The sequence below is a fragment of the Mesoplodon densirostris genome, chromosome 9, assembly GCF_025265405.1.
Source record: "Mesoplodon densirostris isolate mMesDen1 chromosome 9, mMesDen1 primary haplotype, whole genome shotgun sequence".
NCBI lineage: Eukaryota > Metazoa > Chordata > Mammalia > Artiodactyla > Ziphiidae > Mesoplodon > Mesoplodon densirostris.
This window is the reverse complement of record NC_082669.1, coordinates 38,000,566-38,024,678: the sequence shown is the minus strand read 5'-3', so window position 1 is coordinate 38,024,678 and position 24,113 is coordinate 38,000,566. Positions and strand designations below refer to the sequence as shown.

The 24,113-nt window shown below is 36.5% G+C and overlaps 1 protein-coding gene across 4 annotated transcripts in view; it reads right to left on the bottom strand.

Annotated features, from left to right (window-relative positions):
* The window catches only part of HYCC1 (hyccin PI4KA lipid kinase complex subunit 1), a 94,827-nt gene that overhangs the window by 35,972 nt on the left and 34,742 nt on the right, over positions 1–24,113 (bottom strand). For all 4 annotated transcript variants that reach the window (XM_060108293.1, XM_060108294.1, XM_060108296.1 and 1 more), the window contains exons 2-3: positions 10,820–10,898; positions 5,184–5,285 (exon numbers count right to left, since the gene is read on the bottom strand). In XM_060108293.1, coding sequence (XP_059964276.1) covers positions 5,184–5,285; positions 10,820–10,870 — 153 coding nt within the window. In that variant the 5' untranslated portion in view covers positions 10,871–10,898. The remainder of the gene's footprint in view (positions 1–5,183; positions 5,286–10,819; positions 10,899–24,113) is intronic.

The window sequence follows — 24,113 nt, the reverse complement described above, 5'->3', positions numbered from 1 at the left end:
GGTCTAGTTTCTTACTGTAACCATGGTTAATTCCCCTGGATGATCTAAATGTTGCTATCATTTTATTTTAAACTTGATTTGGACTTACGTTTTTCCCCCCACCACACTCCCCCAGTTACCCAATTAACAGAGCTGACTGTATCTTTATAACAGACATTTTTTTAAAATATCAGAAAGTCAAGAGAAGAGACTCTTATAGGTAAGTATTACCTTAAAGCATATATAATCATCACACACAAGTCATTAATGAATATGTCAGGGCTACTTTTCAAACAAGCAGGCTACTATTATATTTTCAGCGAACGGGAGTTCATTCACTTCACTAACTTAGGCCATAGATTGACGTCAATTTACGAAACACATTTTCTACTACCAATAATTGGAATGAACAGGAACTAAAGTGGATGTTTTGATTTCAAAAAAGTTCAATATGTAAAGCAAATCGGGTATAATTAAAGTCAGTATTATAGAAAAAGTTATACTTTAATAAATATTGACTAAATCAAACTGGTCTTTCCTATTGAAAAACTATCTTCTGACAGTTAAAGAACATTTTTCCACTCTCAGAATGGTCATCAGAGTGCAACAGGTGTCCACTGTGGCATGGCAAAGGCAAAAGGAAACTGGAGGGTCAAAGGCAAAGTAACCCCATTCACAGATAGCAAGAAAAGTTTTTAGGGTAGGAATTTGGAAGAATGGAGAGGGGGATGGTGGAAGAAAGACTGGTAGGGGAATGTTTAGCTTTCAGGGTGGAGTTTTTAAAATTTCTTTGTGGACCAGGGTCGATAATCCTGTATTGTGGTGTAATATCGGTCATCTCTAAATACCAGGGAAAGCTTTGATTAAATCGATTAATATAGTCTAAAAATTATTTGCAAACTTGTGAAACTTTATGCTGAAAATTTATTCAATAGGCTACATGAACACATAATCAATTTTAATCAAAACACTCCAAAAGGCCTTTTAAACTGGTTTAAAGTCTAAAATTAAATGGAGTTTTGGTTTATGAAAGCAGAACCAAATGAAGACAGACTCAAAAGGGATGCAGAAGTTATATATTGCAATGAGATTAGATGAAATTATGCATATCAAACCACTAGAGGTAAATACCAGTATCTGTGCAGGATTTTACAGCTTGCAAAGTATGTTCACATATATGAACCCATTTAATTCCCACAATATTATATGGTACAGTGTCATTACCCTCATGTATACTTTCTACATAAGGAAATTGAGACAAAGAAGCTATCAACTGAAACCAAAAAAATCACACAGCTCACGAAAGTCAGACTGAAGCCAAGGCTTTCTAACTCCTTTATAAACATACATGAAAAATGTCGGAAAAGAATAAAACAATATACAATGTGGGAAACACAAGCAGTGTTTGACTTAACTAACCTGAATATATTTGAGACAAGCAATGGAGCATTAGAACATGCTGTATTCCTAGTGTCTTGCTTGAACTTTTGAATTATTTTCTCATGAAAACATTGTTATACTTGGTGGGTAGGTTTCTTAATACTGTTAAGAGAGAACTGCACCTCAAGTATATTTTGATGTGTTAAATGGCCTTTTTATGGTCTGATCATCATGTACCTTCTTTCCATTCTAAAATACATTCTGAATTCTAAAACAACTGAGTTACAAATGAACTTTTACAAAAATCTATTCATAAGTAAGAAGCTGTATCTTAAGAGAGAATTTTAATAATAGAAATGTATCATAAAAATGCCTTTAAATGACTAAAGCAGGGATAGAAGATGGAAAAGAGCTAAGTTTGGGTAAATTCACAAGAGAATCTTCCAAACGTTTTTTGCATTGAACAACTACTGAGAATACAGGTAGGAAACAGATGCAGAAAAGTTGGAGGGCACTACTCTTCAGGTGCCAGTAGGCAATGAACTGACCTCCTCTCACTCTGGGATTGCTATGCCTAGAAGATTTTATGTGGCTTTTTCAAAAAAAACAGCTGGTTTCATAACAGACTTGAGCATTGTTAGCCTCTAATCCTATGCCTATCTTAGTCAATTAAAAGCACTGGTTAAGGAAATTTCATTGTATCCATAAACTGCCTCTTTACAGTTTCTTGAGCCTGCCACACACACCTGCCTCAGGGCCTTTGCACTTACTATTCCCTCTCTGGAAAGCTCTTGCCCCAGTTTTATTTTCTTCCTCTAATTCACCTCCTCAGTCCCAACACATACTTCCGCTACTCTGCTTTATTTATCTTCACAGTTTTATCACTGACATTTTATTATACATTTAGGTATTTGTTTAATGTTTCTTTCACCTGCCAGAATACAAGCTCTAATCTATAAGAAAAAGAATTTGTTCTATTTTGTTCACTGCTACATTTCTAAGTGATTTCTGGCACGCTATATGTGTTCAATAAATATTTATCAAATGAATTTAACTGAATAATGAAAAAGTACTACTTGTAAAATCCAATTACCAAATTTCCCAGACTTCAAATAACAGCAGAATCAATGTTCCAAGTTTCAAAAATGCCAAAAGACAATGACGTCAACTTTTTGGGAATATCTCCACTTTAAGACACAAAGTGTTCTGAAGAGCAAAAGGAAGGTTATGATGTTAAAGTAGACACTGCTATATTTCAGAAGCACTTCTAAGTACACTTTTAAAGATTGAGTTGTCTTTTTAAGAATACAGAATACACACTGTCTTTACCACATTCATCAGGCTAAAAACATAAAACAAACTTACATGCAAAACCTCCTAAACCAGTGCTTCTGAAAGTGTGGTCCATGGACTGAAGACCATCTACAAACTGTTACCAGTCCTCAACAATATAAATACAGAAATTGAGAGGAAATATTTAAAAACTTTTATAGCAACTTGATATGGCTGCAATAACAAAGAGGGTGATCAGCAGATTATTATTGAACAGAGTATGGATCAGTTAGGGGTTATCAAATTTATGTGGTACCTCGCATGTGATGTGAGTTGCATACTTGTCATACACATTAGGTACACATATTGGTCTGTGAGAGATTGGAAAAAAAAATTTTAACTGGTACTTCACCACAAATAGTTTGAGATATACTGCTCTGAGTCATTAGAGCTCACTGTCATCTGAATGAAAGAAATGCTATGAACCAAACTAGCCTATCAGAAATTTACCTCTATCCAAAGCAACCTGGTAAAAACACACTTCATTGGAGAAATAATTTTTTTTTTTTTTTTTTTTTTTTTTTTTTTTTGCAGTTCGCGGGCCTCTCGCTGTTGTGGCCTCTCCCGTTGCGGAGCACAGGCTCCGGACGCGCAGGCTCAGCGGCCATGGCTCACGGGCCCAGCCGCTCCGCGGCATATGGGATCCTCCCGGACCGGGGCACGAACCTGCGTCTCCTGCATCGGCAGGCAGACTCGCAACCACTGCGCCACCAGGGAAGCCCGGAGAAATAATTTTTAAGTCTTTCAAAATACTGAGCAGTAAATGATAAATAAGACTTAATTTGTTAAAAAAAATAATAAAGCACACAGCTATACTTGCTCCATTTGGTAAAATAATTCTCAAATAAACATGGAAAACTGTAAGACAGCTTCTACCCAAATACTTCAAAAGCTAAAACCCTTCAAGAAAACAAGCTACTATACAAATTAAGAAGCTTTGGGAAGGAGGAAGGTTGCTCTATTTAGTTATTCCAGTTAAAGTTTTTGTCTTGTCAATATAAACCCTAGTCTTTTTTCCAGCACCTAAAATTCATAACCTTTATAATCTTCTTTATGGAATAATCAGTAGAAGCTGGGTTATTCTAGACCCCCTCCAAAAGAGGTTACCTACTCAAATAACAAAAGACTCTAGTTTTGATAGTTTCATCCCAAAGGCATATAGGTCCACATAGGACTAGACGCGGGGATGTAAGTTGTTTTACCCCTAGATAATAGGATTAGTGGTCTTAGAGCCTATCGTTTCACCGACCAAACTCAAGTATAAAAAGAATGCATACCTCATACTCCTCCTCTCTACTCCACCTCTTTCCAGTCCCACTGACGCTGCCTTAGTTCAGGTTCTCAACAGCCCTCCTACACTGTTGTCACAGCCTCCTAGTCTTCTTGCTTTCATTTCTTCCATTCTCCAATCTGTCCTTTCCGAAAACAATCATCTGGTCAAGTCATCAGCACAAAAGAAGTCTAAACTGCTTATGATGGAATTCTAGGCCCGCCATGGTTACAACCTAAACCTATCTTTCCAGCTTCAGTTCCCAGCAGTCTTTCATCTCTTGTTAACTACTGCATTAGCCTATTTGCTTTTATCTGAATGCCATGCCTTTTGATTTTCCTCACTAATTCCAATCCTTACCTATTATATTTCTACTATGAATGGTGGGATTTATAAGCACCAGAATCTGGAGTATAGATCATTTTGTCACCTTCAAAGTAAATTTGCTATCTAAAAAAGAAAAGGAAATGCGGGGTGGGGTGGAGGGGTGCACAGAGAAAAGAAGAAAGGACCGGGAAAAACACCAGCAGGACCAAACTACTTGCTACTCCTCAAATTCCTCACATTTTCTCAGGCCTCCATATACTATCCCTACAGCTCGGAATGTCCTTTTACTTTCCACACCTGGAAAACATGTGCAAATCCATCTAGACTCAGTTAGGCACTGCCTTGAAAGCATGTATTTACATATTTCCTCCCTTTCCTCTTACGGGATAAAGACCATGTTCTACTCATCTTTGATTTTCTGTTGCCTAGCACTGCAGCTGGCTCATAATGGGCACACAGATATTTGCTGAATGAATAAATGAATGCAGTGACCCAGACTTTCCAAGGCTATCTCCAGCAAGATAGATATATAGATAGATAGATAGACAGACAGATACCTACATACATAATGCATAGGTAGATGAGCAGGAACATGTTCAGAGGTGGCTTTGGAATATGGTAATAATTCTATTTCTTGGCCCGGGTGATGGTACACTGGATCTCATTTTATTATAATTTTTTTTATTCTGCCATTTTTCTGCACATAATATATTCTTCTCTTATCCCTCTATCCACTTCTCAAAAGAAATCAGTTAAACACTCCAGAATATATATTACAATTCTTTAAACTATATTTTTCTTACCCTTTTTAATATATGTGTTATTTTTCACAGTAACAAATTAAAAAATCAATCAAATGAATACTACTAGCACAATAAACTATTAGAGTACCTACCTCACTTTGTGGCTCCTGGATAACTTTATAGAGAGATGAAACTAAAGAATTCTTGTCTTTCAAATTTGTAGCATAACTTGGTAAAGATGTTTCTGGTAGTGTCTAAACAAATTTAAAAAAATACATTTTATTTTTATGAAATGTCCAGAATAGACAAATCCAAATACAGGAAGCAGATTAGTTGTTGCCAGAGATTGGGGGACGGGGAATTGGGAGAAGGAAGAATTGGGAGTGACTAACCAGGTATGGAGTTTCTTTTGGAGGTGATGGAAATGTCCTAGGATTAGATGCTTGTGTTAGTGGCACAACATTGTAAAACCACTAAAAACCACTGTATTTTCATCTTAAAATAGTGAATTTTTCATTATGTGAATTATATCTCAACAAAAAAAATGTAAAAATAAAATAAAAGATATATTTAATCCTCAACATCAACAGGGACATAAATTAACATCAGCACTTCATCTTTGATCACAGTTTGGGGTTAGAAATAAGAATACAAATCATTTGTAAAGCCAGAGATACATTTTTTGTAGCATTATACAGGTTACCAATCTTATTAGCAGTATTTTATCCTGTTTCTTAATAAACATGTTATAAAAGGATCTAATGTTTCAAACCTTAAAGCCACAGATCATCTATCAAAGTAACTCCTGAGTTACATGTTGTGACTGTTAAGTAAGACTGTTCTAATTTACAGAATTGGGGGGAAATTTTTTACTTCTCAGAACTGGAGAAAAAGATAGCCACACTACCAACAAACTAGTGTTCTTAATGCCATTTAAAATATCAGCAATTAATCACAGAGCCACCCTTTCAGAAAGGACACTATGACCAGAGAGGAATGGGAAGAGATAAAACTCCAGTAGTAAGTCAGACGGTTTAGGATAAAAGTAGTAGGGAAATCTGAAGAAAAACAAAAAACAAAAACCCACTTCATCATAACAAATGATAAAAACCTATCCTTCTAGAGTATACCCCTTCCTTAACAACTTCTGTCTCCCAAGTCATTATTTTTTCCCATGAAAATTATTTCTATCAATCAACCAATTAATCAACAATGTTAATCCTGCAGTAGATATGTCTCAAGATACTGCTAACAGTCATTCCAAGATATACACTATTTCTTACATGTCCCACATCCTAGTATTTCATGATTTAAAATGGGTTATGGTTAGTGTATATAGGTGTGTGTGTGCATAAATAGACATAGAAAATTAAACAGCATTAATTTTTATAATAAGGACATTTGGTTCATTTTTACCCTACTGTGAACTCCTTGAGGGCAAGAACTATCTTATCTCTCCATCCACAGCATTCAGCACAAAGCCTCGTACTCAAATCTTTGCTGAAGACATTTATATAGATGAACAAAATAAGAAATAAATACTGTCACTGTTTACTCTTCAGTAGATTCTTTAAAAATAGGTCACATTTCACCTTAGGATATATAAGTGAATAGCTTCTTTTTTTAATTTATTAAGATAGTTTTGTTTACCAGAATGGTAAGTAAATGTGAACTATCTGGGAACCTTCCACAATTCTTCCGGGGCGGGGTGGGGGGGGAGAAGCGGGGAGTTTCACTGCAGCTGCTTACACAAAGAGGAGATTAGGGCTTTCTTCAGTATTTCAAAAGCATGTAGCAAAAGATCTCCGGGCAACATTCCATTTCCGTTATTTGATCAAGAGTAACCTAATATTGATGGAATTTATATAAAAGGGAATAATAGTCAAATAAACAACAGATTTCCAATCACCTGAATGATAACGAACCTAAACGTACATGTAAAACACATTAATATATGTGTGTGTATGTGCACACGTGCACATGCATGTCTAAACATAAAATTTTAAACCAAGTGAATTGAAAAATAAATCTTAAAAAATGATTAGTGAATAGAAACATTATTACTTATACTATCTAGGCTAAAACTGGAAGAGTCATTAAAAATGTGAACTACAATTTTCAGTTTACGTACCAATTTTACATCATGAGGTAAAATATTTTTTGTGAAACAGCAAAAAGCAAAAGGACAGCTCTTTTCTGAAAAGACAAGTTCTAGAAAATATCCTGGGCCTAGGCTACTACTGCTAAATGAGAGGAAGGATCTCCTAAAAATTAGTGTAGTGAACTATTATATTTTATCACAATTCTGTCATTATTTCATTTTGTGAATGTGGGAAAAGTTACTTTTGTCTATAGAAGGAGAGAAAATACAATTGCTGTGTTTATGAACAGTGTTTTGAAAACCTTAAGATCTAAAAGAGCCTATGGATTTAAATACCATGACAGCAAACCTTTAAATTTTCTTACACTGTACTAGTTCAAAGGTACTTGCCTTCTTAAATACTAGCTAAGCTTTCTCACTTTTCAGAAGGCAGAACTGGAGACAAAAGAAGTTATAATGGGAAATTATGGTAGGAAATAAGTCTTGGCAAAATTTGAAGAAGACAGATGCTTCATACTAAAGTATCATTTGGCAGATGGCTTTTATAAAATGTAAGGAAGTGATATGGGTTGGGTGGAAGAGAATTAATGAAGATGGACAGATGGGTGGAGAACCAATAAATAAAACAATTCTGACCAACAACATTACACATAAGACTAGATTTTGAGTCACATATTGTGATTCAGTGACTACCAGAAAATCAAAAATCTGGCGGATAAATCTACATATAACATTAAGAAAAACACAATACAATCTGAAAGATAATATTTTATAAATAAATATTTGTAAAGACAAAGATTGAACTAACTATTCATGAAACCTTAAAATAATGAAGTCTGAGTCTAATTCTCTTTGTTGGTATACTAAGAGAATATTAATGAGGGCCCATAGCTAGAGTAAATACTAGTTTTTCCAAAGGCAAAAAAGAAAAAAAGAAATAAAAATTGCACAAAGCAAACTGCATTGTCTTTGTGCATTTGAGAGAATGTTGAGTGAGGTTATGAGGTTGGGAGTTCAGACTGTACCCATGGAACAGTGCACAGCTAAAATCATCTTCAAAGACCACCTATTTCAGTTCTTCTGGTGAGGATACTGAGACCCAAAGAAGTTATGTGATTTGTCCAACATCGTAAAACCACCTAGAGGAAAAATTATAATTAGACCAAAGGGTGTCTGACTTCTCAGCCCCATGTACTCTGTACCACTTACTTTATTAATCATGATGACCTTGGCCTTATTAGCACCACGGTTATTAGATTAAACAACCAAGCAGAGGCATAGATAGATAGATGATAGATAGATAGACAGATGATCCCTAAACTTTATTTCTTAAATATTTTCACCAAAATATATAATTAACATCACAAATCATTTCAAAAGACAAGATATTCAATTTTAAAAGTATAGTTGGGGGCCTCCCTGGTGGCGCAGTGGTTAAGAGTCCGCCTGCCGATGCAGGGGATACGGGTTCGTGCCCCGGTCTGGGAGGATCCCATATGCCGCGGAGCGGCTGGGCCCGTGAGCCATGGCCGCTGGGCCTGCGCATCCGGAGCCTGTGCTCCGCAACGGGAGAGGCCACAACAGTGAGAGGCCCACATACCGCAAAAAGAAAAAAAAAAAAAAAAAAAAGTATAGTTGGGAGATTTGTTTTCATGCACTTTCCTATCTTCTATCACTTTTACTATGCTGCTGATTTTGTCTGGTAACCTTAATCTCTTCATCAAATATAAACAGAGCTGAATTCAACACACATTAACACAATTCAAAATAATTTTCAGAAATGCCTACCAAATTAACCAAGGAATATGAAATATCTTCCCTTATACTTGACAATAATTTAAATCATTTGTTATGTCAAATTGATTGAAAATTGGGTAAATTTAATTTTGGCGGGTTAGGGGAAAGTTAAATAACCTTTTATTTCATGGGGCCTGTGATCTTACTCCCCTCCTCTCAAGGAAAAGTTTCCTTCCCAGGAAGGGAAGGAAATAAACAAAAAGATGGGAAGGGAAGAGAATTAGTCATGATTTTCAGTTATTTGCCTTAATAGTTGATCCTCCCCTAAGCCCCACATCCTTTATGGAGCCCTCTTGACACAACTCCCATAGTAAAGAACGGCTAACTGGCTCTATTTGCTTTTGCAAATTTTACTTCATTGTTAATATAAGAATGCCCTTAGAAGTGGTATTCAACTGTTAAACTTGACAATTTTAATCAACTTGCCAAAAAAAAAAAAAAATCATGGTAATGAACCATATTAAACACTCTTGAAGCAGGAAAAAAGGTTAAAAACACAAAGACAACATATGTAAGAAAAAAAGGCACACACCAGATTTAATCAAACTATTAAAATATGTATACTATATACAGTGCCCTTTTATAAGTGCATGTATAACTACATCACTTTATGATGAGTTACGGGACCCATAGAAAGATATTCAATTCATGACGATAAAAGCTTAGAAAATGAAAACCTTTGTCATTCATCAGGATGAGATAACGACGGGTAAGGCCAGCTACAAAATTAACAGGAAACATTGCTTCTCTCAAGGACAGACTGCAGCTAAAAAGTGTCATAACAACCTCCATTTTTGAATGACTACTGTATTCTTACTCAGTGAGAAGCCTTGTAATCTAAAATCATAGATATCAAGAACGTTGACATTTAAACATATATCGGTTAAGAATGAAACATCCCACTCTTGGCAGGAGGATCTAAGTCACCTAGACACAGAGAAGCAGGCTTCAGATAAGGGGTTTCTGAACCGAACATTCCACACAGATGTTAACTTTGTAGTTCCCAAGACAACATGACCCTGGGTCCTCTTCACAGTCCAGGCCAGATTTTAACCCCATTACACATAGCTCTGCTTTGTTTTGAGTCTATCAAAATACTGTTTCATTTAAATTTCACCTTTTCTGAAAATCCTTTAACAATTTTATTTTTTCCTTTGTTTGGTGAGATGCCTACAGGGTACCTATTGTATAGTCTCCCTCACTGAAACAAGCCAATAAGTCTGACTTTTGTCCGAGGCCTTGGGCTAACTTGGCTGGACAAAAAATGACAATTTCAGCCCAAACCCTTCCTTCCTGTGGTTCATGATCAGGAAGCTCACATAATTATGTGTAACAAGACCCAGAGGACAAAAAGAAGTTAGTTAACTGGTTAAAGGAACACTATTTTAACTATCATAAAGAAGAGTTCATGAGACAAGAAAACAGAGTTTTATATTTCTTCATCAACTAACCAAGAGTTATATACAGGCACTGGGTTAGCCAACTAGAGAAAGATGCACTGATAGAAAGTTGGGCAAATATCTTCCCATCTTCTCCTCATCATTGATCTGCCCACTCCCAGTGCCCCCCAAATTGGGAGAAACATTTCAACAGTAAATCTTTCATAGTGGTTGGAGAGAGTGACATCAACTTTCAGAGACTTTAACCATTCTTTGTGGTGTTGCCATAAAAGGGAGAAAACAAACTAAACTACTTGGTGAAAAAAGGAGTCAATTTCCTAGGAAAGATTACTATGTGTAAATAATTCCTTAATAAGATTTTTTGGAACCTTCTTTTGCTTCCACAGATATTTAGCTTTTTAGTCATTAAAAAAAAAAAAGTCACTGGAATTTAAATCCCAGATACAACTTCTTTGGAATATAACTATTATATTAAAACAGTAAATATTACCTTAAACTCTGACAACCATTCCTCCACAACCCCTTTCTCTGAAGTGAACATCTTTCCACATCTGTTCTAAACCTTCAACCTGAAAATTAACATAGAAAAATGTTAAAATTTTGAATATATTTTCTTTATAGTCAGATTACCAAGAATAAAAGTAATCCTATAAAATTTAGCTGCTTTGTTACTTGTGAAATTAAAGCAGTTTCAAACATAAATTACTGGGTTCATTTCAAAACCAGTGTGCACAAACAAGCATTAAAATGCAACAATTTTGACAAAAGCATAAATATCATAACATGATGAAATTGGCTCTGCAATTTTTCATTCAGCTTTTAGTAATACATACTGGACATTTTCCCCTAGTTTCAATTAAATAATTCCAAGTAGATAATGCATCTTAAGAAAACTGTAGAGGGACTTCCCTCATGCCGCAGTGGTTAAGAATCTGCTTGCCAATGCAGGGGACACGGGTTCGATCACTGATCCAGGAAGATCCCACATACCGTGGAGCGACTAAGCCTTGTGCCACAACTACCGCGTGCTGCAACTACGGAAGCCCCCGCGCCTGGAGCCCGTGCTCCGCAATGAGAGAAGCCACCGCTACGAGAAGCCCGCGCACCGCAATGAAGAGTAGCCACCACTCGCCGCAACCAGAGAAAGCCTGCACGCAGCAGCGAAGACCCAACACAGCCAAAAATAAATAAGTTAATACATAAATTCATTAAAAGAAAACTGCGAAAAACATTTTAAAACTGAAAATATAAAAAGACGTGCATCCAAAACTAACTTTATAGAAAGCATTAATTTAATTTGCTTATATTTCAGTTCTTTACTACAGTAACAATCTATCTAGGTAAGCCACTTGGTTCCCTGAAAGCTTAATATTCATAAAACAGAAGTAAAAGTGGTAATATCCAAGAAAATGACCTTAGTCTTAACAATAGTTATTCATAAGATTGGAATTTACTTAAGTATAAATAAGAAAAAAGGAAGCTAAAGGAAATGCAAAACAAATTTATCTCAAGCAAAACTTTTGTCAAAGTACAATGTAGTTTTCTTCACCCATCCATCTATAGGAGAATAAACTTAAAAACTGTTTCTTGAGGGGAAACTTTATTAGCTCTAGCTGAATTTCCTAACCTCCTAAGTCAGGCACAAACCCTGCATTAGCCTTCTTAATTTTAATCAGCATTATCATGTAGTAAAAACCGGGACAGAATTGACAGAAACTGAATCCTGATTCTATTCTTACTTATAGTATAACCTTGGGCAGGTTATTTGCCTTACTTTTTTCATTCACGAAATAGGGATAACCACAGTACCTACTTTCAATGGATTATTGTGAGAATTAAATGAAAAAATGTAAATAAAAGCACTTATTACAGTACCTTGCAATAAAAGTGTTATTACTATGCAATATTATTATCAAGGAATATCAACTTGTATAGCCACTGCTCAGCTGTCTATCAAAGTATACAGATACTTCTTAATGAACAACATAGGTTCTTGCAAAGAATACATTCTAATGTTCCTGTTGTCTAATTTCCATTAAAAAATGGTTAAATATATATATATATTCACTAATTCATTTATTCATACATTAAGAATTACTTGAGAGATATGCATTTTATTTTTTCAGGATAAAAAAATAGCCCTTTTTTATTCTAAATTTTATCCTTGGATCAAGCCACACTATTAGAAAACCACATATTTGTACCATATTATTGATTTTATAGAACTGTCCATTCAAATAAACTGGGCTTTGGAATTATGCCCAAAATGTTACTGAAAACCCTGTTAGATCATGTTCTTCCCTTTAAAATCCAAAGGAGGAGAAACATCACATCTTTCAATCACATTTTTCAATACCAGGAAAAACTCTCCTTTAGAGTAACTGGTTTACTTTTTCTTTTTTTTTTTTTTAAATTGTAGTACTGATTTTTAAAATTTATTTATTTTTATTTTTATTTTTGGCTGCGTTGGGTCTTCGTTGCTGTGCACGGGCTTTCTCTAGTTGTGGTGAGCGGGGGCTGCTCTCGTTGCAGTGTGCGGGCTTCTCATGGCAGTGGCTTCTCTTGTTGTGGAGCACGGGCTCTAGCCGCGCAGGCTTCAGTAGTTGTGGCACGTGGGCTCTGTAGTTGTGGCTCACAGGCTCTAGAGCACAGGCTCAGTAGTTGTGATGCACAGGCTCAGTTGCTCTGCGGCATGTGGGATCTTCCTGGACCAGGGCTCAAACCCATGTGCCCTGCATTGGCAGGTGGATTCTTAACCACTGTGCCACCAGGGAAGTCCTGGTTTGCTTTTATATTATGGATACTGTGAATCTCATTACAGATTCTCTTTGCTTTGATTTTAATAAAATGGGAGTCAAAGTTTCTGCCCTAACTCTGTAAGCAGGCCAGGATTAATTTTATTTATCATTTTATATTATACACTTACCCTTACTTTCTTTCTACCTAGATCTACTTATTTTTATCCTGTTATACGTATTTGTGAAGCAAAATGAAGCAAGGTAAATATAAATGCAGATGAGTTTTCTTTTGTATTTATCCACTGTTTATCTAGTAAATTAGGACAGAAAGCGATCACAAACAGAACGACACTACATCAAGTTACAGAGAATTGGGGAGGTAAAATTTTTACAAAAATTCAAAATAATCCTCTACTTAAAATTTATTTTTAAAAGGTTAAAAGGAATCAAGAGGCATATGCAAATGGATCAAGAATAGTCAAAGCAATCTTGAAGAACAACAGAGTTGGAGGACTTGGATTTCTAAATATCAAGGCTTACTATAAAACTTACCAAAACAATAGTAATTAAGCCAGTGTGGTATTACCATAAAGTATTATCATATTATCATCATATTATCATTACCAAAAAAGAAAATGGAACAGTTTAGAGTGACCAGAAACAGACATACACATACATTATCACCTGATTTATAACCAAAGTGACACTGTAATTCAGTAGGGAAAGGGTAGTCTTTATAAAAAAATGGAACTAGGTCAACTGGACAGCTACATGGGGTACAGAGTGGGGAGAGAACCACAACCTATAGCTCATGCCATATGGAAAAGTCAGTTGCAGCTGGATCACAGATCTAATTTTAAAAAGTAAAACAAAAATTTTAGGAGAAAACATAAGAGAATACCTTTATAACCTTGGGATAGGCAAAAATTTTTTAAATAAGAAGCACAAAAGCACTAATCATAAAGGGGTTTTTATAAATTGGATTCATTAAAAGTAAGAACTTCTGTCTGCCAACAAATGAATGGATAAGAAAATGTGATACACGTACACACAAACACACACACAATGGAATATTATTCAGCCTTAAAAAGAAGAAAATCCTGCCATTTGCAAAAACATGGATGAACCTGGGAGACCTTACGTGAAGTTAAATAAGCCAGACAAAAAAAGACAAACATTGCAAGATCTCACTTGTACATGGAATCTAAAAAAGTCAAACTCATGGTAACAGACAGTAAAATGGTGGTTTCCAGGGGGGTGGGGGAAATGGGGAGATGTTGGCCAAAGGGTACAAACTTTCAGTTATAAGATGAATAAGTTCTAGTAACCTAATGTGCAGCATGCTAACCATAGTTAGTAATAATGTATACTTGAAATTTGCTAAGAGAGTAGATCTTAAGTGTTCTCACCACACACACACACACACACACAAATGGTAACTATGTGAGGTGACAGATTTGTTAATTAGCTTGATTGTCGTATATCAAAACACCACGTACACCTTAAATATATATAATTTTTATTTGCCAATCATACCTCAATAAAGCTGGGGGTGGGGGGGAAGAGAAAAACTTCTATTCATCAAAAGATACTACTGTGAGAAGGAAAAGGCAAAACCAAAGACTGGGAGAAGATACTTACAATTGACATACCTGACTAAAGTCCCATATCCAGAACATACAAAGAACCCATAAATTATTAAGAAAAAGGCAGAAAATTCAATAGGAAAAGCAAGCATGTCACTTATCCAAATGGAAACTTAATATAAAAGGTGCTTAAGTGTGTTAGTCATCAGGGAAATATCTCTCTCTCTCTCTCACACACACACACACACACACACATGCACGCACTTACAAGTATGGCTAGAATGAAAGAGATAGTACCAAGTGCTGAAAAAGATATGAAGCAACCAGAATATTTATACACAGCTAGCCTGGATGTAAATTAGTACAGTATCTCGGAAAACACTTTGGCAATATCCTCTAATTGAACACATGCATACTCTAACAACTCCACACATAAAAATATACCTTACAAGGACTTCCCTGGTGGCCCGGTGGTTAAGAACCCGTCTGCCAATGTAGGGGACATGGGTTCGAGCCCCGGTCCAGGAAGATCCCACATGCCGAGAAGCAATAAGCCCGTGCGCCACAACTACTGAGCCTGTGCTCTAAAGCCTGCGAGCCACAACTACAGAGCCCACGTGCCACAACTACTGAAGCCCGTGAGCCTAGAGCCCATGCTCTGCAACAAAGAGAAGCCACTGCAATGAAAAGACCCAACACAGCCGAAAATAAATTAATTTTAAATATATATATATATATACCTTACAGAAATGTGAATATATGTCTCTGAAAGATATGTTCAGGAACATTCACAGCAGCAGTTTTTGTAAACAGTCAAAAACTAGAAAGAGATCAAGTGTCCATCAAGAGTAGGATGGATAAATTATAGTATATCATACATGGAGTTCTACATAACGACAATAAGCAAACTATAACTACATCAATGTCACAATATTGGGAAAAGGAAGGCAAACAAGAGTAGTGCTATACAATTACATTTATATAAACTTCCAGAACAGGCAAAATTAATCAATTTTGTTAAAAATCAGAAGAGTGGTTGCTCTTGAGGCAGTTAATTCTTGGGTTCTGGTAATATTATGTTTCTTGATCTAAGTGCTGGTTACACAGGTGTATTCATTTAGTGAAAATTCATCAAGCTGAACACTTACGTTTTGTGCAGTTTTCTGTGTATATATTATACATTAGTAACACCAGACAGCTCCAGGCCTCTTATCATTCACTTGATAGAGATCAAATGGGAGCCCTCTATTGCATAACTGAGTTCACATGAATACTCAGTAAAATTGTCCCTCTCCATACTTCTTTGCCTTCCTCTGCAGAGCTCAAAAGGGAGACCTCAAAACAGCACCCCCCACCAGAAACTTTCACAGCCTCACCACCACTACCTGCCTCCACCAGGACTAAAGTCATTTTCCCTTCCCCGCTGTTGATGTCAGGAACCATAAGAAAGTACAGCTCCCAGGTTACACTCAGCCCTTGCACACTGATCTTCGCAACTCTTTGCGGGCCCTCTATTTTACCTTCATCTCCTATTCCACCCTAATTCTGGAAGGAGGTTCTCTTTCACTGTGCCTTCTGGAATTGACAATCTGTTACCAGCAAAATTCTCTATATCTTCAACAGTTCTCTCACTGTCACTTTCTTCTTGTTCTAACAAGAAGCCTGGCTCTTCTCTGAAGACACTGCTTTCCCTGCAATCTTCTCAAAGAGGACTGCTTTTCCTCTCATAGCCCTGGAAGAAACCACTGGCCCTAGAGGTAACATTACCATTTCAGATCATTCTCCCTCTCTCCCCGCGAACCATTCACCCAACGCTGTTCCAAAACTCATGAAGCTGTCATCTACCATTCAATCCCTCCCTTTCATTTCTAGATGATTTTAGCTCTGGCTCACTGTCATGCTTTGAAACTACTCTTCCTTCTCACTCCCTGAACTCTTAATTCCTAAAAATCTCCTACAACAATACTGTCTTCTTCCTGGCCTCAGCAACTCAATCCTATGATCATAAACTAGACCAAACATTTACACTTTTAAATATTGAGCCAACCTGAAAGAACCTCCAATGGTCAAAGTTGGAAAAATTTGAGCAACAGAACAAATAACGTAGGATGAATTATTACCCAAAGTATAAAATAAATATACATGAGTCCATATTGATATAAATAAATGACTAAATAAATAAATATTAGCAAATAAGAGACAAATATTTTTTTCAGAAGAATTCCAAATAATATATATAGGTATTTCCCCCTCTAGGAGGAGTTTAGTCTCTGTCGCCTCCCCAGTGAGAATGGGCTGGACATAGTGATATCCTTCCAAAGAAGAGAGTATGGAAAGAGGAAAACAGTAACTTTATAGTGGAGAAATCTGATAAACACTGCCTTGATCAAGGTTAACATCATCCATGATGTCATGTGAATATCATGTACCCTTGATACGATGAGAAGGGCACCTTACCTCTAAAAAGCCATAAACCCAGTATAATCATGATATAAACATTAGAAGAAACTCAATTTGAGGGATGTTTTACAAAATATCTGACCTATATTCCTCAAAACTAAAAGGTCATGAAAAATTAAAAATGCTGAGAGACTCACAGACCAGAGAGACTAAGGTGACATAACAACTAAATGCAATATGGTCTCCTGGATTGGATCCTAGAAAAGAAAAGAGATAGTAATAAAAAAAAAAAGTCTGAAATTTAGTTAATAGCAAAGTAATAGTAATGACAAATGTACAATGATAATATAAGATGACATTAGGAGAAACTGAAACTGGGTTTGGGGTATACAGGAATTCTCTGTACTATCTTTGAAAATTTTCTATAAATCTAAAATTGTTTAAAACATTATTGAGGCTCTGATGTATTTCTGTTCTAGGATCTAATCCAACTGACATTTACTGTATTCAAAAACAAAACAAAATTTAAAAGCACAAGAACATATGAGCACATATTTCATTAGTCATCACTTATCATGTAGCCACTGTCTACTCATAAATGGGAGTGAAAAAGACAAAAGTCCAAGTATTATTATGAAAATAGTTTTGAGCTTGCAGACACCATGAAAGGATCTTCAGGACCCTGAGAGGTCTCAAGATGATACTTGGAGAACCATTACCTTAGTCCTTGTCATTACCCACTCTGATCATTCCTCTTATCTTTTCGGCACACACTTTTATGTACTCAGACCCCAAAACGTTTTGACCATACCTGAATCTAATGTCACCTTCCAACCTTCTCCTTTCTCTCCTTACCCATTTCAAATTCTTTAGTCACTTATAATCACCATTTTGAATATGCTCCCTCAACTCCTTTGCTCTTACTAGTTTTACTCCTTTAGCAAAAATATAATTTTGGTAAAATCCAACTCTCCACCTAGTCCATGTGAGCACCCATGCAGCTGAACAAGGTGGAGAAAACAACTAAAACAACACCGAAAACTTATGACTAAGAACCTGACTCAAGCTCTTACTGCTGCCTGGCAATCATGCAGTGTCCTCCTCCCCATAGTCCATTCACTTTGCTACTGTCCTATTTAATTGTTTAGTGCATTCTACCTGATCCTCAAAACCCAAAACCATCTCCCCATTCCTACTCTCAGCTGATGATTTTAATTCCTACTTCACTGACCAATCAGAAGAGAACTTCCACAAAGTCCCAAATGTCTACCAATCTTAAAGCATCTGTATCTTTTTACTCCATCTTCCCTTCTGTTAACTATAAATGAACTGTCCATGATCCTATCTGCAGCCAACCCTTTGAATTACACACCACAACCATCCTTTCTTGTCTACCTAAAGAAATTGCTCCAACGAGTCTCCTTCTCTCACTAATTAAATTTCTCCCTCTCTACTAACTCACTCCCCCTAAAAAACTCTCAACCTTATTTCCTCTTCAGCCATTTCCACATTTCTCGGCTTCTGTTTTATACTCAAACTTCTCAAAAGAGTTGTATGCTTGTTTTTAATTCCTACGTCCCCTCACAACATTTTTTTTTAGTTTTTAGAAATCAACTTTGAGGTATAATTTATACACAATAAAATGTACACATTTTAAGTGTACAGTTCTACGCATACATCTATGCATACATCATTTTTTATGTTTTTTTCCCTGTAATTCATTTCTAATCTCATAGCATTGTGGTCAGAAAAGATGCTTGATATGATTTCAATTTTCTTAAATTTACTGAGGCTTGATTTGTGACCCAAGATGTGATCTATCCTGGAGAATGTTCCATGCGCACTTGAGAAGAAAGTGTAATCTGCTGTTTTTGGATGGAATGTCCTATAAATATCAATTAAATCTAGCTGGTCTATTGTGTCATTTAAAGCTTCTGTTTCCTTATTTATTTTTATTTTGGATGCTCTGTCCATTGGTGTAAGCGAGGTGTTAAAGTCCCCCACTATTATTGTGTTACTGTCGATTTCCTCTTTTATAGCTGTTAGCAGTTGCCCTATGTATTGAGGTGCTCCTATGTTGGGTGCATATATATTTATAATTGTTATATCTTCTTTTTGGATTGATCCCTTGATCATTATGTAGTGTCCTTCCTTGTCTCTTGTAACATTCTTTATTTTAAACTCTATTTTATCTGAGTATTGAGTATTGAGTATTTGCTACTCCAGCTTTCTTTTGATTTCCATTTGCATGGAATATCTTTTTCCATCCCCTCACTTTCAGTCTGTATGTGTCCCTAGGTCTGAAGTGGGTCACTTGTAGACAGCATGTATATGGGTCTTGTTTTTGTATCCATTCAGCAAGCCTGTGTCTTTTGGTTGGAGCATTTAATCCATTCACGTTTAAGGTAATTATCGATATGTATGTTCCTATGACCATTTTCTTAATTGTTATGGGTTTGTTTTTGTAGGTCCTTTTCTTCTCTTGTGTTTCCCACTTAGAGAAGTTCCTTTAGCATTTGTTGTAGAGCTGCTTTGGTGGTGCTGAATTCTCTTAGCTTTTGCTTGTCTGTAAAGCTTTTGATTTCTCCATCAAATCTGAATGAGATCCTTGCCAGGTAGAGTAATCTTGGTCGTAGGTTCTTCCCTTTCAACACTTTAAGTAGATCATGCCACTCCCTTCTGGCTTGTAGAGTTTCTGCTGAGAAATCAGCTGTTAACCTTATGGGAGTTCCCTTGTATGTTATCTGTCATTTTCCCCTTGCTGCTTTCAATAGTTTTTCTTTGTCTTTAATTTTTGCCAATTTGATTACTATGTGTCTCGGCATGTCTCTCCTTGGGTTTATCCTGTATGGGACTCTCTGCACTTCCTGGACTTGGGTGGCTATTTCCTTTCCCATGTTAGGGAAGTTTTCAACTATAATCTCTTCAAATATTTTCTCTGGTCCTTTCTCTCTCTCTTCTCCTTCTGGGACCCCTATAATGCAAATGTTGTTGTGTTTAATGTTGTCCCAGAGGTCTCTTAGGCTGTCTACATTTCTTTTCATTCTTTTTTCTTTATTCTGTTTTGAAGCAGTGAATTCCACCATTCTGTCTTCCAGGTCACTTATCCATTCTTCTGCCTCAGTTATTCTGCTATTGATTCCTTCTATTGTATTTTTCATTTCAGTTATTGTATTGTTCATCTCTGTTTGTTTGTTCTTTCATTCTTCTAGGTCTTTGTTAAACATTTCTTGCATCTTCTCGATCTTTGCCTTCATTCTTTTTCCAAGGTCCTAGATCATCTTCACTATCATTATTCTGAATTCTTTTTCTGGAAGGTTGCCTAGCTCCACTTCATTTAGTTGTTTTTCTGGGGTTTTATCTTGTTCCTTCATCTGGTACATAGCCCTCTGCCTTTTCATCTTCTCTATCTTTCTGTGAATGTGGTTTTTGTTCCACAGGTTGCAGGATTATAGTTCTTCTTGCTTCTGCTGTCTGCCCTATGGTGGATGTGGCTATCTAAGAGGCTTGTGCAAGTTTCCTGATGCGAGGGAATGGTGGTGGGTAGAGCTGGGTGTTGCTCTGGTGGGCAGAGCTCAGTGAAACTTTAATCTGCTTGACTGCTCATGGGTGGGGCTGGGTTCCCTCCCTTTTGTTTGTTTGGCCTGAGGCAACCCAACACTGGAGCCAACCTGGGCTCTTTGGTGGGGCTAATGGAAGACTCTGGGAGGGCTCACAGCAAGGAGTACTTCCTGGAACTTCTGCTGCCAGTGTCTTTGTCCCCACGGTTAGCCACAGCCACCTCCCGCCTCTGCAGGAGACCCTCCAACGCTACCAGGTAGGTATGGTTCAGTGTCCTATGGGGTCACTGCTCCTTCCCCTGGGTCCTGATGCGCACACTACTTTGTGTGTGCCCTCCAAGAGTGGAGTCACTGTTTCCCCCAGTCCTGTCGACATCCTGCAATCAAATCCCACTAGGCTTCAAAGTCTGATTCTTTAGGAATTCCTCCTCCCGTTGCTGAACCCCCAGGTTGGGAAGCCTGATGTGGGTCTCAGAACCTTCACTCCAGTCAGTGGACTCCTGTGGTATTAAGTGTTCTCCAGTCTGTGAGTCGCCCACCCAGCAGTTACGGGATTTGATTTTACTGTGATTGCGCCCCTCCTACCATCTCATTGTGGCTTCTCCTTTGTCTTTGGATGTGGGGTATCTTATTTGGTGAGTTCCAGTGTCCTCCTGTCGATGATTGTCCAGCAGCTAGTTGTGATTCTGGTGTTCTCGCAAGAGGGAATGAGAGCACATCCTTCTACTCCACCATCTTGGTTCCTTAATGGTATTTTTTAAATAACAGAAGGTTTTAATTTTTATGAAGTCCAATTTATCATTTTTTCTTTCATGATTAGTATTTTCTGTGCCCCATTTAAGAAATGATTGCCTACCCAAAGAATTCAATTTCTCTAATAGATGTAGAGCTATTAAAATTCTTCTATTTCTTTTCATGTCAGCTTCAGTGAGTTGGTCAGTAATACTTTGCATGTGTTGCTGCAGTTCACTTCAGGAGAAAAAGTGTGTTCCATGTGATCATTATGAAGGAGGATTTTGAAAGCTTGTGTCTGGTTTCCTCCTGACTCTACCTGATGCATCTTTTTCCTTTACTGATTCAGCTTTATATGCTTTCACTGTAATAAAGCATTGTGTGTGTAATTGCCTGAATCCTGTGAGCTCTTCTAGTGAATCATCTAATGTATGCATGCCATGAGATATCTGAAATAAGCTTATATGAAGCTTAAATCTTCTTATATGAAGCTTTCTCTTCATTTTTGGTTTTCAGCAGCCTATGATAAATCTAGGTGTGTTTTTCTTTGAATTTATCCTGCTTAGGGTTAGTTGAGTTTCTTGTATCAGTAAATCAAGTCTCATAGAAAGAGCTCATATTACGCCTGGAGTCAGCTAAATCCAAAAAGTTTTCTCATGCAAACTGCTTCCAAACAAGGTTACTCCTATCTTGTACTTATTATCTAATCTATTCTTTAAAATCTAAGTTACAATGTAGCCTTTTAAACTGACTCACACTTAATAGATACATAAACATTTGCTCAGTGAATGAAAAAGTTAGCAAACCTTTGAACCTTTGCTAGCTTGGGCCCTGAATTCCATTCTGTGTTTTGAATATAACATTTACCTTGTTAATTAGCCCTCCATGGTAGCTGACACCATAGCATGCAATAAAAGTGATCCTGAAAGCAAGGAATTTTGTACTAGAGAAAAAGTAAGGAATCAGAGCTAGAGATATGTTGTAAAACTATCCATGAATAAGCAATAATGTAGAAAGACACCAGCCACTGTGGAGAGCAGATCTGAAATGAAAATTAGTACATTTCTAATTTTTAAAGGTAAATTTATTTTACCGTATATAAAGTAATGTAGTATACTATCTGCCACAAGTGTAATCTGAAAGCACCTTCCAACAGTGGGATTAAGATCACTTCAAAGATATTCATGTCTTCTGATAACATTCTATACCATCTTCATTAAAGCTTCGATTTCAGTAACTTTCATAATACTTGATTACACAAGGGCTTCTTAACCCTAAGGGGCAAATTCTTTTCCATTATAACTTATTCTCTGCACTAAACTGAGGTGACAAAGAGACTAATTTATAAAGAGATTTCTTATCTAGTTGTTGTTGTAAGTTAAAAAAGGAAAATAATTACAGTACTGAATTACAAACATGAATGAAAATTCAAATCATTAGTTAACTTATCATTAGTTGTGCTTTCTTTAAGAACAGTAATATACTCAGGCATTTTAGCTGTCTTTACATGGAGTCAAAAATCTTCAGTACAATGTATAAATATTTTTAATTAAATGTCTAATTTCAGAGAAATATTAAACTATACCATAAAATTACAAGAAGTGAAAATTTCAACTGGCATTCATGTAATTTTAAATTACCAAGTCAAGCCAGTTCAAAACAAATCTAAATATGGTAAAACTTAAAAATTCTCTCAGATGACAAGTTTTTATAAATTTCAAAAAAGGAAAAGTATCTTAAGAAAAATAGAAAATGTACAAAGATTAAAAATGGGACCTGAAATATTAATGCATTATATGAGAAAGAGGTTAATGGAATTTTATAAAATGTAGTATAAGTAGCTAGAGAAATAGAAGATGGAAAACCAATAGTGTGTGTCAGTTTACAGAAGTTTTTCTTTGTCCTTACCACACACTGTGACCCTGTAAAAAAATTTTCTTTCCATTAGACCTGGGTTCCATGGTGAGTAAGTTATGACTATAGGTACCACTAAAGACTAGGGAGGACAAGAAGCAAAATGACCACAAAATTGAAACAGCGATTTAAAACCTTTTTCTCTCCACCAGTGCTCATCAAAAGGCTCCCTACAGTTGCTATCCCACCCCCACATTTCATATCTAATACGTAATCTTTTAACATTTATGGCAAAGTCTTGATTACATAACTTTAAAGCTTTATAAACCTAATTAGATCTCTCAAGCAGTATTCAACATATACTCTCACATTAAAAAGTATTCTTCTCAAAGGCAAAAGGAATAAAATTAAAATAGGTATTTCATGCTGTGTATCTAACTTCCTATTTTCTCAAATATATCTTGGAACAGAGTACTTAAAATTATATTAGAAAGCTCTCTAGGATTCTATGCAGTATTTCACAAGCAGAGTTAGTAATGTGTGAAATTAATTTTTTTTTTTTCTTTTTTTTTTTTTTTCTTTTTGCGGTAGGCGGGCCTCTCACTGTTGTGGCCTCTCCCGTTGCGGAGCACAGGCTCCGGATGCGCAGGCCCAGCGGCCATGGCTCACGGGCCCAGCCGCTCCGCGGCATATGGGATCCTCCCAGACCGGGGCACGAACCCGTATCCCCTGCATCGGCAGGCGGACTCTCAACCACTGCGCCACCAGGGAGGCCCCTGAAATTAATTTTTTATATTTTCAGTATGTCATAAAACCTTTCTAAATCTAATGTCTTTTTCTTCAATCCCCCACATTATATTTTAATTTTAACCCTAATAATGATTCCTGAATTCCTCAAGGAGCTTTCCAGAAAG